This window comes from Strix aluco, chromosome 5 (assembly GCF_031877795.1).
Source record: "Strix aluco isolate bStrAlu1 chromosome 5, bStrAlu1.hap1, whole genome shotgun sequence".
Taxonomy (NCBI): Eukaryota; Metazoa; Chordata; class Aves; order Strigiformes; family Strigidae; genus Strix; species Strix aluco.
Window position 1 is genome coordinate 12,951,906 of NC_133935.1, and position 16,684 is coordinate 12,968,589.

Consider the following 16,684-nt stretch of genomic DNA (forward strand, 5'->3'; position numbering starts at 1 on the left):
TCAGTTTCACTGAACACTGAGACAGCAGAGGGGTTACTGATATAACATGTGGTCCACAGAGAAGCTGTGGCTTCTCCAGGTGTGCAAGTGCACCACACAACCTGAGACATGTCAGCCAGACCTTCTGATAGGCACCGCACCTTCAATGGGAACTGCTGGGTAACCTCAGGAACATAGGCAGCCCCAGCCTGCTTCTTGTGCAGTGACACCACGACGAAATACTCAAACAGCTGCCTCTCTTGATATTCAATCAAGTCCCGTTCCAAGGTTTGGTACCGCAGGGTTTGCTTCAGGCGAGATTTCACATGAACCAGGCGCTGGCTGTGAGCTATGAAAAAAAAGATTAGAGATTGTGACATTGTCTAGCTCTTTGCACAGAGCAAACAGTGCTTTGCAAAGACATGGATAAACTTGAAACTGCCTCACCGCATTTACTTTGTCAGTGGCTGAGTAAGAGGTGGGAACCATTTGGAAGCTGCACTCTAGATATCGAGAGAGACAGGATGTAATCTTGTGAGTGCCATCATTTTGAAGAGCTTAGGCAGCACAAGGATTTCATGGATAGCTTTCACAGCTGAAGACAACCCAAACTAAGATCCATATGGGACATGGTGTAACAGACGATATCTGGACATTCATCCTACCATTCATTTGTGCATCTTTCAAAGCCAGCACAGTTAGGCGACTGATCACCTTTGTTCAGAGAAGCCTGTGGGTAGCGATCCCTACAGTTTTACAAGACCAGCACTTGGGTCAGGCTAGGGCTCCACTGGCTGCGTAACGCTGGGGACTCCCAGCTTCAGTAACGCAGGCTGGGCTGTAGGCCAACAACAACAAAAAACGTGAAGAGAGGTGCAAATGAAAAAGGTTGGCTCATGCCAGTCCTTCCTGTGCCTAAAACTAATTGCTTAGGACCATGTTTCTACAAGTTCACCCAAGACAATGGGAAAACAAGAAAAACTGCCAAGCAAGCTGTAACTGCAACACACATGAGCTGTGGGACAATAAACATTCCAGCATGGAAAGTAATGAAAAGCTGCCTGCTGAGAAGAGACCAGATGAGATTCCCTAAGACCACCCCCCTGCTTTGTTTTACAGTCGCATCCCAAATTAAATCTCCATGACGTCTCCCTTACCCCTACTACAAAAGAAAGAAAGAATTAACTACAAGCAGAGACTACAGCACATTCTCACAACTGTGCTTTTTCCGAACACGGGTGGCAATGCAATGTTTTGACAGAAACAACAACCACATGGATACTGCAGGAACTCCAAATACGTAAGAAGTCTGCCTGGGAGACAGGGCTTCCTGAGAGATGGTATATACTTTAGGACAGACGCTTGACTTTTTGTCTGGTAAAGTTGTGCCACTCATGGACTATTCCAGACAATATAATTTAAAGCAATCTTGGGTGCCTCTTAAATCAGAGAGTGTAACAATCCCTGGACAGTTAAAGACCTAGGAAGATGGCTTAGACTCTCTTCTCCCATCACCTACTATGCTATTTGCTCTAAGGCTGTAACTCTTCAAAAGCTTTCGGAAGTGGTTTCTGTTTTACCAGGGACTTCAAAAGGAGCAGTGTCACAGCAATGCTGAGTGCTTCTGAAGCACTCACTCAAGCTCTGCATTGTTTATATTCTGTACAACCTATTAAAGATACCAGAACTTTACTGCTGTCATCGTGGCAGAGTTTGTGTTCAAACATTTTTCCTTCCCAAGGGTTAACACTTATGGCTCTGACATGCAGCATGATGATTGCTGTCTGATGATTTATGACATACAGTGACTTGCTAAGCAGAAGTAACTGGCTGGTGTGTTTGTCTGTTAAGTAAAACACACAAAATTGAAAGTCCTAGACAAAAGAAACTTGCTAAATCATCTCACTTTAGTATTTAAAAATAGGAAAGTCGACAGTTCAACAAGGCATAGAAAGAAAATACAGGTGTAGCTAGAGCAAACAGCAAGTGCCAGAGCTACTGTTCACAGTTATGTAGACTTGCACAGTGACTCAGATCCAGGTATGGATCTGGATATTGTTCAGAGTCCAGTGCTGTTGGATTTGAGGTGACTTCACACGATCTCCATCATCCCCCCTCTATAGGCAGTTCCCTGCTGCAATTATACAGACATTACACAGAAACCCAGGCTAATGCACATGATTCACTATGGCAACCAGTTACAGACAAGAGTTTGAGTCTTCCTGGCCACATCTACACAGTGTTTCTCAGCTACATCTGAACATGGACTATATTTCACAACATCGTGTTTCAAGACAGTTGTGAATGTAATTTCTGCGCAATCGGGGCACAAGCTTTCTCTCCCTGTCTTCAGGATAGCCTGAGAACCTGTCAAAAGGTAGGCGGTGGGAGCAATTTTCATCTTGATCTTGCCAACACAGCAGTACAGATAAAAGATTTCCCAATGCAGAGGAGAGCAAGAGCATACAGTAGTTCTTGTGTGGGAAGCTGTGTTCACAAGAGGGAATTCAGTCTGAGATTTCTGTTCTAAAAGCCTGAAAGAGGGTAAGGATGAACACTTGTAAGCACAACACACCATGGTTGACACAGAGTGGGAACTGCTGCTTATGCTGGGGGGTGTTCAGCCTGGAGAAGAGAAGGCTCCAGTGAGACCTTATAGTGGCCTTCCAGTAGTTAAAGGGGACCTATAGGAAAGATGGGGAGGGACTCTTTATCAGGGAGTGTAGGGATAGGACGAGGGGTAACGGTGTTAAACTGAAAGAGGGTAGATTTAGATTAGATATAACAAAGAAATTCTTTCCTGTGGGGATGGTGAGGCACTGGCACGGGTTGCCCAGAGAAGCTGTGGCTGCCCCCTCCCTGGAAGTGTCCAAGGCCAGGTTGGACGGGGCTTTGAGCAACCTGGTCTAGTGGAAGGTGTCCCTGCCCATGGCAGGGGGGTTGGAACTAGATGATCTTTAAGGTCCCTTCCAACCCAAACCATTGTATGATTCTATGACTTACAGCTTGGGAACTGACCTGCTACCCAGATCAGGTGTGCATGTGAGTCAGGAAACTTGGGAATCTGAGGGAGTTTCCACCTTGCATTCTAACTCTGCCAGGACTTTGAATTTGCCATATAAATTCCCAAAAGATTGTAATGCCACCAGCATGTCACAGGGCTAATTACCAATACAAGAAGATTTATTATAGAGACCAGTATACCATATAGCTCTATGGGAGTGAAGCAAGCAAAGCAGTGCTTTATCCCAACTCAGCCAATGCAGAAGAATTTAACCAGCAATAAATCATATAGTGCAATTCTGTTTTCCTAGCTAGCCAGTCTGGCTGGTGGTTTTTCTCCTTTAGTAAATGTGTAGTGGGGTTTCTGAACACTCTGTCCCATGCAGTTCTGCTGCTGTCAGCCTGGTCACACACTTGTGACTGTGTACTTAGAAGAGCCTCACTGTATTTCCATAGTGTCCAAAGCCATCTCCTAGGAAAGTCAATGCAAAAAGCTTTGATGGGAATTGGAACAGATGTTTGGTTTGGACTCCTATAGTCCTCTGTCCATGGATTTTCTTCTGCAGTATCGAGATCTTTGTTTTCTCACTGCACTCTAAGTGGAAATAAGCTCCTTCTCCAAAACCAGAACACAGAAGAGAGATCTTGACCCAGGATCTCAGAGTGAAGTTTATCAGGAGCCATTTGCTCTCTTCACACATTTGCCTTACCTTTCAGCTTCTCTTCAGTATCACTGTCCGATTCACTGTTTTCATCTGTAACTAGGAAAAAAGAAAGGGGAAGACGAATTAAGTCAAGCCTATTTATAACTGTGTATTTCTTATCACTGGCATGAGAAAGCCAGGCCTTGCAACTTCAAGGGGAAGACCATATAGCTCCAAAGGGCCTTGTTCTTTTCAAGGGTGCATGTACCCACAGACATTTAGCTTACCAACCTTGGTATCTTCCCATACATTCAGGGAATAATAAGAAAAACCAACACCACAATTAATTTTGCACAGCCAGAAGAGCTGGATAAAGAATAAAATACCAGAGCAGTATTTTATCCAAGGTAAAATACTGATTAATATGCAGTAGTTTGCAGGACAAGGGATAAAACCAAGCAAACAAAAAAACAATTGCCAGACTGAATCAGACTCAAGGTCTATATGGTCCAATAGCCTGTTTCTGTCAATGATGCCTTAGATGCTTCGGAGAGGGGTACAAAAAAATGATGTAGAGATAACTCTGGGATGCTTCCCCTGAACATTCATATCAACATACACCTGTGGGTGTATATCCTGTATAAAATGTGGGAAACAAATAGAGCTAGTGGTCACCTTTTGCTGGAATTTAGGATCTTTTGGAAAAAAAATACCGTGTTGGAAAGATGTAATTTTAAGTTTTACAGAGATCAGATGTTTAAACGTAATTGCTCTGAACTATCTCAACACTTCTGGCAAGTTGTTAATTAACAGTGAAAGGCTGAAAGTCTCGATCTTGCTATGATGGAGATGGTCCTACAGTCAAGTCTAGAAACGCTGATTCCCAACCGAGGCTATTTGTTTACTGGGATGCTGAAGGAACCAGGACTGTTTCAAAATCTACTATCTTCCATTGGACAGTTCACTAAAGTGACACATTCCCGCAAAATATTTTGATCACAACAAATCAGACTTTTTGGACAGAACATTCCTCTCCAAAGCTTCCAGTGTGTTCCAGAAATAAATATCAAAAAGGGGGGACATTTTTGGTGTGACCTATAAGGTTATCATATAAAGCCATGGAATGAAAATGAAGCAAAAAAACCGAAATTCTGGTTTAATGAAAGCTTTTGGGCAGAGGAACAGCCTTTATCTTCCCAAAATAAAGGGTGGAAGTCCCAACTCAATCTCACTCTGTACTGGAAGAAATGTTAGAAAACATCACATAAATGACTAAGCCAGCCTAAACTCTAAGACAAGTCCTCAAAAAGTCTTAGACATATGATGATTCAAAGTTCCTTTACCTTTCCCTGAATTGCTCTCTGTAGACTGCGATAGTCTCTTGACACGTTTCTTTCCCCTTCGTGCCTCATAAATGGCATTGATTTTCAACACAAGCTGCTCAGCAAACACACAAACAAACAAACAAGGTTATTTCCCTCCTTAAGCAAGGAAGAAAGCTACAATTTGATGCAAAGTGCTCTGTTTCCCAACCCTGGCCATACTGAAACTCTTCACTTGATGGCCTAGAACTGATAACTACCAGCATCTGCCTCGCCTCGCTCTGGTACAGAAGCGGTACAGTCACGCTAACAAGCCCTGATGACAGGCCAGGCCTTAATGCATTTCCTCACTGTGGGGCCACACGAGCTTATTGGTGCCCACCTGGGCCTCTCCGTACCATGGCCCATCTCCAGAGAGCACCAGAGGGTCCCCTGGGAACCTGCCCTGGTCTGCAGGTTTGAAAGCAGAAAACTGGCTGAAGGATGACAGCAAACTTTCATGTCTTCATGCCTTTAACATCTGTTGTGACGAGTGCTGGAAAAACGTTCATATCAAGCATGGGGGAAACATATACAAGGAATGCTGAAGAAATTCAGATGGGTGGGAGCCAATGATGCTGAAGTACTTTAACCTAGTGGCTTGCTTTGCAAGTCCTTTAATCCCCAGCCTCCCAGCTGATGAGGACAGAGGACATTTCAGTGTTGGGCACAGCTGGGCTTGGTGGCTCATTCAGTGCCTCTGGCCTCCCTATCTGACCCTGAAGAGGAACAGAGTTGCAGAAGGACCATGACAGGCTTCCCCAAGCCTTGTTGAGCAGAGCTGCCTCCTTGTCAAGGTCCCAGGCAGGAGCAGCAGGACATGGCCACAGCATCCAGATTATGCCAGGAAGTCTGGGATCCCTGCACACATGTCCTCAGAGGTCAAGGTAAGACTGGCCCACCACACACTTGGTCAGGGAACTCTGATCCAAATATTAAAGTGAGAGGCAGGATGCTCTGATGTGGAAGTACAGCCGCCACCCAGCCGCCCAGCTCAAGTCTCAGGTTGATCTTGCCACTGACACAGTAGATCTCAGTTCTGAGCTTGCTCTGCAAGACTGCTCAGTGACACTGCCTGGTAAATATATACTTGCAATCTTTCCTTCAGTTGACATAAAAGTATGTGTGAACATACTGATAGAGCTCAAGCACATGTACAGATGTGTAGGCACATTAGGAAAGAAAACCTTAGACATTTGTAGTCTTTGGCTCATTCCTGAAGAGCTGAGGTATACAGAGAGGGCATTCAAAAATCAGACATGCAAACATGAACACAGATCTGGCAACCAGGAAACAAGATACACAAACACATCCCTTTTTCCCCAAATGAAAACTGTGGGTTCAGAAAAAAATCACCACAGACAGTCCCTGGTAGCCTCTGCTTGTCCTGCAAAGACTGGATTAAGCAACTGTGTTTTTATAACTGTGTATTTGAAACATTCAATAGATAGACTCCTGCCAAACCTCGTTTGGACTGCATACACTTCCTGCTAGATCTGAAAGAAAATAAAATTGAAATGGAGTCATGCTGTATCCAAATATGAAGCAGGAAATGTTGCTCCAGAAAACGCTCCTGACTACAGATGACTCCTTTTGTCACTCAAATGTCAGTATTTTCATTGTTCACCTAAAATCACACCCTACCTTAAATTAGAATCAGCCAAGGCATGAAGAATCAGACCTAAAAACAACAGATTGCCAGGAGGGAACAAAAACACAACACACAGACAATTTCTGTTTGTCCTATCCATCAAGCAAGGATGGAAATATGATGCGGTACGTCTTTTGCAAAAATATTAATTGTTTTTTTCCCCTCTGACAAGCTTCAACTTTTATGCAAAAACTAAAATGCCTTTTTTTTTTTTAATTATTATTTTATCTCTCCTGACAATCGTGATATCTCAGATGGAAAAATAGCTTCTTCAAAACTTGCAGAGATGTTTGTGAGCCTTCTTCAGGCACAAAAGGGGTTAAACACAAGTCAAGTCAACTGCCAGGACAACAGCTATATTGCAGGGATGCTACACTGGAAACTAAAGAAAACATTGTCTCATACTCACATTTCTGCCTGGAAGAAGCCAAGCAAAAGAGAAAAAGCTCTAGATTTACCTTGGGAATCTTCCTTCTCCTCTTGCCATTCTGAGGGTCTCCCAAGGAGAAGAAGGTGTCATCTGGACTGCTGGGGGTTGAGGGAGGGCTGATTTTGGATGGTGACCCAGTCCCATCACGGCTCAGTTTCCGTATGTCTGGCAGTTTGAAACTCCGCCGCTCTGAGTTTTGTCGGAAAAACATGGGCTTGGAAAGCAACTGGAAATGGAGGAGAAGAAATGAATGAACACAGTATCTCACATACCTTTGCTTCATTGCTAACACTGTCATGGTGGTACATCCGGTAAAAAACTCAGCTGGCAAAACAGCCCTGAGAACGCTCACGGATTTCTGTACGCACAAGGAACTCACCCAGCCACCGGGCTACACCAGGGCTATCTCGACCAGCAATTTAACCATCTCATATTAATTCCAGACCAGAATGCAATCTCAGGGGTTGGCCAAGAAGCCTTGCTCCAGTGTGAAAAAAATCTCCCAGGACTTGTGTAATCCAGAGGCTGGGACTGTAAACAAGACCAGACTAACCAACCAGCCAACCACAAGCATTTGGGATAAGGAGCAGCTAGCCAGGAGGAACAGAGAAGCAGTGAGACCAGACAAAAAGTACTGTCAGAATGGATGTCTTTGACAGAAGCCAGAATTAAATATTTCAGAGTAGGGTATGAGAAATGCCATGATAGACAATTACGGAGACTGGCTTCCTCCTAAGCTCATTACAAGTTCAGTGGGAGCACAACAGTAGTTGTGCTGAGTAAAGTTCTTAAAGTTTCTGACCAAAAACAGCATCAGAGAAGCAGAAAGCTCAGCTCCAGATAAAGAAGGGCAAACCACTTCTCACCAGAAAGATGCTCAATAAGAACTCTTATCGTTTTCTCCTACAGAACTTCCCAGCAGTTATGACAAGGTTAAGTCACACCTTCTGTGGGCACTGTATCTGCACTGCCAGAGGACGTATCTACGTGGCAGTAAGTGGTTTAGGGGAGAGGCATCCAAGCTAATTCTGAACAAGTCACAGCAGCACCGTAGCTGAGGCAGCGTAATGGTCTTCCTCCATCAACAGACACACTCAGCAGAGTTATTAGTCAGACCAATTCATTCATTCAGGTTAGCTCAGGTGTCTCTGGATGGTTTGTCAGAAAACGCTCCACTCACAAAAAAGCTTACCACCCACAGAGAAGTCATGCGTTAAAATGAGGCTGGGAAGAGCCTTTGCACTGAAGAATCTCATCCTGCAGTAGTGATATAATCTACTACTGAAAGTCTGTCCAGACCCATTCTCCACCAGCCTCTAGCCTGGGCAGGCTCTCCAGCATGATTCACACTGCAGTTGCAAACCCGTTGTTGCCAAGAGAACTGCAGAACTTCTTTTCTGACTGACGCACATCACAGCTTTTAGATGTCAAAGCACTGTAGTGTAACATAATTATTCCCATTCAGCTCTTTACTAAGTGTCTCCTGCTGGCAACCATATCTATGGTGAGAGACATTTCTGTGTAACACTGCAGCCCCCTTTTGATAGCACAGGTGGAAAATCGGGGTGCACAGCTGAATGCAAAGCTGTCTGAGGGAAATTAACTTCATCCCAACACTCATACATAGACCCTTGCTGCTCCAGACCTAACTAGCAACAAAGAGAATGGATCAAGAACCACAGAACAATTTTCACTTTTAAGTGTTGAATTATCCAAAGAAACCTCAGTTGCTGAGTAAGTTGGTTGGAAAAGACCAACACGTCAAGAAACGCCACACATCAAACTTCTGAAAATGTTAGGTAACAGCTCTAATAATAGCTACAACTTGGAGAGCATGGGGAAACTCTTTGGTCAGAAAAACTGTGTTTAGATCCCTGCTATCTGCTCTGAACCCGTTTGTGGCCAAGATGAATTCTGCTGTCATACTGCCCCTGCTGTTCCAGGCTCGGACTATCTAAACAGAAAACAAGAACCAACCAAAACAGCTCAGGAGGCTGGGAGCAGAGCTGGCCTTGGTAAGCCCTGAGCAAGAGGTGCTGACCAATGTTTTACTACTTCTTTTAGTTTAACTGCCAAGGAGGAAGACGGCACCAGGCTGTGAGCTGTGCTGCTGGTGGGGACACCCCTTCTGTATTGGCTCCCTAACCAGGGGACTGGCATTGCATTACTTCCCAGCAACCAGTCTCATCAGAGAGCAAAAGAGGCATCCTAGGGGAGGGGGCTGCAGAGGCATCTTGGCATCAGCACCGGCAGACTGTGCACTGCCCACTGACACTGAGCCAAGATGACTGCAGGGCTTGATTACCCAAGCACTTAAATGCCCTCTTTGAAGGCAGAAAGAGTTTTCTTGCACTATATTAACAAAAAGTCTTCCCCCCTACCAGGGGAAGGTAGACAGTGAAAGGCAACAAACTACTTATATAAGGGAATGTTGGTTTTTAGTCTGCAAAAAGGCAATAAATACCCTCTTATCACACTGTACTCTGACCAGTGGTAAAAGACAAAAAGAGTGGTAAAAGACAAAAAGGAAGAAACTCTGATGTGATGAAAGTCAAATCGGCAAAACTCCACTTTTTCCACACAGATCCTGGATTTCACCCAAAACTTTCTGGAGCAGGAGAGGTGGCCACTTGAATCAAAGTACCTTAGTAGGAGTCCCAGGTACAGAAGAGGTGGGGGATGCTGGGAAGGTCAGGACACATTTCTTCCCCAAACAGCGGCTGTTGGTCTCAATGTCTTCATAAGGGTTTTCCTTCAATGGTGGATCTGCAGCAAAGAGCCACAAGCAAGAGATTGTAAGCGCAGAAAATCCTTGAGGTTTGCCATAAAAATCTGTTTGGGGATCTGCTGGCCTTCTCCCACCTCCCACATCAGACATAAAGACCTGTTCTCAAGCATTCCTGCAATTGCTTCATTCTCTCCATAGCCCCAGAAGTCCAGCTGCTCGCTGGACAGTGTCCAAACCCTGACACTGACATATGCAGCCATAGGAACATATCACAGATACTACAGATGGAAAAGACCCAGTAAATCCTCAAGTTCATTTCCCTGTCTTCAGGGAAGCTCTGAGGTTCTCATGCACATCGGTCCATAAATATATTTCCTTCTTTCCAGTCCTCTGCGTAGAATTGTCCAAATGAAACTGAGAGCTGAAGGCTAGCATAAAGGTCCTCTCTCCTCTGTTTAAACCCCATGTTTAGGGGGACCTCTGGTCATTACTGAATCGGGGCTGAAGCGATGCACTGCTCTTGGGCTGAGTCTGCAGAAAGATGTAATCCACATGGATGACTGTCTAGGTTTTCAAACACATCTACCGATCACGGATGCCTCAATCTCATGTGCACCGCTTTAGAAAGAGTGAAGGAATCACCTCACCTAACCCAGACCATCCAAAGTCAGGACGTTGTCTCCCTGGAGGGGGGTGGAGGGGCAGGGAGGGACACCTCTGAAGGAACATTCAGATCATTCTTACCTAAGATCCCCTCAAAAACACAAGGCTTGAATGATCACACAGAGGTGTCCCTTTCTTTCCACTGATTCTGGAGACGAGGCACACAACTAATCTGAGTTTTAAACACCCAAGATTACATATAACGAGCTTCTTACATCCCACTTTTCAGCAGTGCTGGGAAATGCAAACATAAGTGTGTTCAAAAAGAACACACAACTCTGAAAAAGCAGGTTGTGACATCCTCATCCAAGCATCTAAGAAACCAATAACTAGCCCAAGCATCTGCATGGGCAGGCAATTTGTTACGAGATTTCTCTCTTCATTGCCATCATTTCATGCCTTCCCACAGTTGGGACTTGAAGCAACAATCTTTCTCTTATAGTCATGTAATGCTTGGCTGAGAGCAAAGACTGGAGGTCAGTGATGTTGCAGTCCTCTGGAGCAGGGACCGGTAATGGCTGTAGGATCTGTCTAACTGCCGTGCTCCCACCTGCCTGCCCTGATGGGGCAGGAGTGCAGCTGAAGTCTTCAGACAGGGACAGAAACCCAAGTCTTTTCTAACACTGTCTTCTACAGTGGCTTAGGTGATACCCAGCACTACAGTGGTGGATCTGAATTCACTGAGGGAAAGATAAGCATGTGTGACACTGGCAAAGCAAGTCTGCAAGAACATTTTGTCAGCAAATGCGCTCCTGTCCCTGAAAGTGGCTCCACTTTCTAATTCCAATGGCACTTTTCAGTACTGAAAATATACTTCAGCTGTCACGTAACTGGGTACGTTGGAGAAAAAAGAACACGCTTGGGTTCTGTTGCCTACCCCATCCTCAATGGGGTATGTCCATTGGCATGTCCAATTAGCCTCAATCTAGAAGAAACAACACCGTTTCCCTCTTTTTGACAAATAAACCTTGTCATCTCTATGCCCAGTACAATTTCCAATATTCCAGATAAGCAACAGCAAACAAGTAAAAAGATAGCACATGAAGGGAATCTGTGTGACTTGCTGGGAAAGGCATCAGTCCTCCCACCAACAGCTGAACCCCTCCTAAGTCACGCATATGAGTATGGGGTGTATGTGTGTGCTCGCATGCCCTGATGGACACACATGATTATCTGTGGGTCCACACTAGTGTCCTCTGGCTGAAGGCTTGGTTCCCCCTCCATTGGTGTGGTTCTCACATATTGTTTGTTTTGTGGACTATACCCGCCTGTGGTCTGGTGAAAAACAAAACTGCAGCTTTTTTTGAGTTATCCCCATCCACTCCTTTTCCCAAGCTTCCATGGTAACACCAACAGGACTGCAGGAACCAATTAAAGATCACTGACTCCAGGCAAAGCCTAAACATGCAGCAAGAAAACAAAAAACTAAACACGCCCCATTAGCTGACAATTACCCATAACTTTGTTTTCTTCTAATCTTTGCAACTAAAAGCTGGAGGGGAGAGGAATTTCATCCTGCTATTTGAGTTCCCTGCAAGCTGGGGACACAGGGGTGTGCTTGTGTTTGAATGGATGGATTTGCCTATATAGCTACTCTGTAATGCTATCCATGTTATTCCAGCTGATGAGGTGACCCTTACTCAGTGGTTTCTGAGACCTCCCACCATGCCCCAACACAAAAAAATCCCAGCAGCTGCTCAGGCACTCCCTGTTCCTCTGGCCCCCCAAGGAAACACAAGAAAAAAACAAACACGAGGTCCCCAGCTCCACAAATGAGGCTGTCAGCTTCAAAAATGTCAAAAAGGACAGATTGGCATCACCTTGTCTGCCATCAGTCCCAGAGGAAGATGATTCCTTTGAGAAATCCTTCTCACCAAGTATGATCAGGTTTTACTCATATTAAAATAATGATGCCTGGCTTGCTCCTGAGAAAGCACAGCTCCTCCCATGCCAAACAACACAGACCACCTTTGTAGGATTACAGCTGCATGGCGAGAGTTGATGCAGCTATTCTCTTCCTATTCTGCTAAACTCAGCCAAGACCTTTACGCAAGCACCAGCCTACAGCTACTAAAACCTATTAAGGCTTTTTCAAGAGGGATGATTCTATTCTATGTTCCATAAAAGGCCATCTAACTCACAGTATTAAAAAACACTACATAAATTGAGAGTGTTACAGGAAATAATCTTTAAAATGACATTGATCTGCCATCAAAGTTAGAGAATGAAATAAAACTCAATTTCAAAGATTGCGGGACCTAGTTTCTTAATTTCAGTGGTACCTGGAGCCATATACAATCCTATTTCTGAACCATGGAAACTGACTTCAAGGTTATGTTTTCAGACTGCTCACATTACCTCAGCGGTGACAACCTTACCACAATGGACAGACCAGAGCTGTGAGAATTAGTCCACAGGACAAAAGGAAGACAGAGAAGAGGTGCCAGCAAAAAACAAAAGCTGGTTCCCACATGCCTCAGGTTCATCTTTGAGGCTGATGAGTTTTGAAATATTCTCTCCATTTTTCTTATTACTTTTATTATTATTATTCTATTATGCCAATAATCTGTGTAAAATGTGTCTTGGTTTGCATTTGGGTAATAAACATACTTCATTCAGCACCTCCAGTGAGTGCGTGTTGACCATGAGTCTTCTCAGTTACTCAGCATTAGCAGTCAAATCCCTTCCCTGTCCAAAGCTCCTACCCAGTATGTCCTGTCCAAAGCTCCTACCCAGGATGTCTTCATAGACGTTCTCTTCGGATAAAGTGCGTGTGAGGGCCAGCTTGGTCTGCGCGTACCAATCCACCCGGCCATTCTCAGATGATGACTGCAGCAAGTCTTCAAACTCATATGACTTCCTGCACCATTGATGGGAGGGGAGAAGGAGCAAAAAGGAGAGTGATACGGTTAACCAGCATTTATAACCAAATCACGGTTAATTCGCTTCTCCAACATGCCACACAGTTGGCAAAATGAATTAATGAGGAGAGAACATTTCACAGCCTCATCCCATATAAAGCATGAAAAAGTAACACTGAGATCAGTTATTTTTATCAGCCACACAAATAAAGGCATTTCAGGGATGTCGTAGATAATCTGGGTTGTCATGGTAATAGCACACGATGAAGATGCAAGTGTTAAGTGGCACATCCTGCAACACTGCACAGAACCTTAGGCCATAAGAGGTCCCATTTACAGCACGAATCCCACCCTTGGCAGGAATAGGGGGGCCCAAAATCAGCTCTCTTTGAGCAGTACAGGAAAAATACTCACATGCAGGATGGTAGAAAGGGTAAAAAAACAATTAAGTGTCCCCCACTAACAAACCTGGAAAGTTTTGATTTTCCTTCCTGTACCCAAGCCAGGAACTTTTAGGTGATGGTTTATGCAGAAGGCATTAGAAACAGCTGTGCATTTTACGCTCCCCACCCCAAAATGTGTCACAATCATGTGAGAGGGGAGAAAAGGCAAGAGAGCACCCCAGAAGAATATATACCCATCAGATTCAGTTAGAGGAATAGGTTTACTATGAACAGTGAAAATGCTGTGGTAGTGTCTAGAGATTATCATTCCAGACCCCGTTCCAGACCAGCTGTAGTCATTTTGTAATTAAACAGATTTTCTGCTAAAAAAACAAAACAAAACCCCAAACCCCTCAATCATGGGCTTGAAGGTTAAGCCAAGTAATACAGTGACCTTAAAGCCCAAATCTGCCATGACTTATCCCTTCACAGTTATCCTGTGAAGTTGTGCTGGCCGCTCGTATGTTCTCAGAGAGATGACTGAGTGCTGGTTATGGCCAGCAAGGCTCTCTGGGGATTAGGAGTGACCAGGGAAGATCCATCTCTCCCAGAGAGATATGGGAAGGCAGGACTCCACCATGAAGACCAACACCTTTGAGAAACACAGCCTGAATACCTGTGGTCAGCGTTGTTCTTGTGCTTCCCGCTCCACAGCCTCCTGCTGACAGCTGATGGGGGAGGAGAGGAGGGTAGAGGAGGGGGAGGAATGGATGGCAGAGGGGGTAGGTTTCTTTTATTCCTAGCTGCTGGCACCCAGTCCTCTTCCCCCTCGTGTTTGAAAGTCCGCCGGGGCTTTGGCAGTGGGTTGATGAAGGGTTTCTTCTCTGGCACCCCTGGCTCTGTGTACACATTCTCCACTGTGCAGTCCTTTGATTTCACATGAGAAGTTCTTACCTCTTCTAGAGTCCCAAAAATTGGCTCACTGATTTCAGAGTCCAAGCCAAGAAGTCTTTTGTTGAGCTCAGCCCCACATACGCTTTCATGGCCCTCAGGAGCAGTGTGTCCTTGTGCTGCCTTCTCCTGCAAGCACTGTGGGGAATAATAAGTACCAGGCAACTGTGGCTGCAGCTCTGCTGAGCCCTCTTTCAATGCCTGCTCTAGCTTCTTGACCTGACTAAGCACCGAAAGATTCTCTTTCTGGACCTCCCACTTCCCACCTTTCACCTCCTTGCATTTTCCAGGGCTGAACTCCACTTCCTCATCCTTCTGTGCTTCTCCCTTTCGCTCTGCTGCCTGCCCTGTGCCTTTCTGAGTTCCTGCTTTCCGCTCATTCTCTTTGCCTGCCCCTTTGCACTCCAGTTCCCAGTTCATAAGTCTCTTGGTCTCCACTTTCCGAGTCACCAGTGCTTCCCCTCTTGTCTTCTCAGTTACACAGGGCACTTTGTGCTCCTCTTTAACTTCTTGCTCCTCCTCTCTGCGAGGAGCAGACTGTGTTTCCTTTTTCCCTTCCCATTCTGAAATCTTGTCCTTGATACTGAATGACTTGTTCCTCAAGCCAATTTTTCCAGGTGACCGTATATTCTGAGTGCCTCCTATCTGTCTCCTGATGATTTTACTGTTTTCTTTAACGTTCAGATCCACAGATGGGTCACTGATGATCATTTTGGGACTAAGCATGTTCTGCTGAAAGCAGTCTAGCCTCGGATCCAGCATCAAGTTCTCCAAGGCTCCCAGTGGGTTCTTCACCATAGAAGAAACCAGTTCAGCTTCAGGTGTTAAACCCAGGGTGACAGCGGCACCTTCAGAACATCTCTCACTCAAAAATCCACATGAAGGTCTTTCTAATTCCTTCACAGCTGCTGTATTGTTTTTATCTGCAAGCTTGATCCTACACACCAAAGACAAAAAGAGAAGAAACATTCACCACTATTGCTCACCCTTGGTTTAGTTCATCAGCTCCACAAGCCCTACTCATGCAGCTGGTAACAGCAGAGGATGCTCAAACCAGGCACTTGAGAGATGGACTTACGGGGGAGGACGCTCAGGAAAAGGTCCTTCTAGCCAGAACACAATGCTCTCCTCTTGTTATGACTAAGACACAGTTTGAAATATAGTCCTTCTCTGTAGCAGAAGTAGGTGGCAGGTGAGAGAGGTATTTTTTAAACATCAGATACCAATGAGAGGTTCACCAGCATTTTTGCGTGTTTGTGTTCAGAAGCAGTAGAGTTTTCGACATGGTCAGGGCATTAAGCAGGTCCACTGCAAATAAATGCAAAATGGACCATTTGCAAACAATAGCAAAATTGCTGCTGTTAAGCAGAGAAGAAAACGTGTGATCTAGCTGGCATTCCTCTGGTGCCTGCTCAGAGGATCTCTCTCAATACATCCAAATGTTCCCCAAATGCATATTAATGGATAAAGACTGCACTTTTATTATTGCATTTCTATGGCCTTACCATCCCAGGCCACACGTGGGCTTGGGCTTCCATCCACCCAGGCATACTCCCTTGGCCTAGAGCACGTGACACAGCATCCAGACACCAGATTCAACATCCTCAGAGCAAAGGATTCAATGTCTTCAGTGTCCAAACTGCACCAAAAATCTCTAATATTATTTAGTCTAGGGAGTTCCAAGTGTGTGGTATCACAATATTAATATTGTGGTACTTTATCAATATAGAAAAGTTCCAGCTGAACAGTTAATTCCAACACAAAATGTTTCTGAGCCAAAGCACTTAGACATGTCTTTGGGGTTTGCCAGGGCTTGTGAAAGAGCACCAGGACAACACAAGGTAGTTACGGGGATGCAAACCCATATCATTAGTCCCATTTAACCACGATCCCAACACTGAGATTCAACTCAGGAAATTTCTCCATTAAATTAAATGTATTAAGTGTGCCTCTTCCAGAACTTAGCACTTTTGTAAGAGCATCTGTGTGGATACTCTGTGTGCTGGCAGGCCTTGAGCTTTGTCCTGGAG

At 44.9% G+C, this 16,684-nt stretch overlaps 1 protein-coding gene across 4 annotated transcripts in view; it reads right to left on the reverse strand.

The window, feature by feature from the left end:
• The window catches only part of DENND2A (DENN domain containing 2A), a 61,592-nt gene that overhangs the window by 19,034 nt on the left and 25,874 nt on the right, over positions 1-16,684 (reverse strand). For 3 of the 4 annotated variants that reach the window (XM_074825988.1, XM_074825990.1, XM_074825989.1), the window contains exons 3-9: positions 14,380-15,591; positions 13,165-13,319; positions 9,713-9,834; positions 7,097-7,294; positions 4,970-5,063; positions 3,693-3,743; positions 141-328 (exon numbers count right to left, since the gene is read on the reverse strand). In XM_074825988.1, coding sequence (XP_074682089.1) covers positions 141-328; positions 3,693-3,743; positions 4,970-5,063; positions 7,097-7,294; positions 9,713-9,834; positions 13,165-13,319; positions 14,380-15,591 — 2,020 coding nt within the window. The remainder of the gene's footprint in view (positions 1-140; positions 329-3,692; positions 3,744-4,969; positions 5,064-7,096; positions 7,295-9,712; positions 9,835-13,164; positions 13,320-14,379; positions 15,592-16,684) is intronic. The other variant, XM_074825991.1, reaches the window with a different exon arrangement.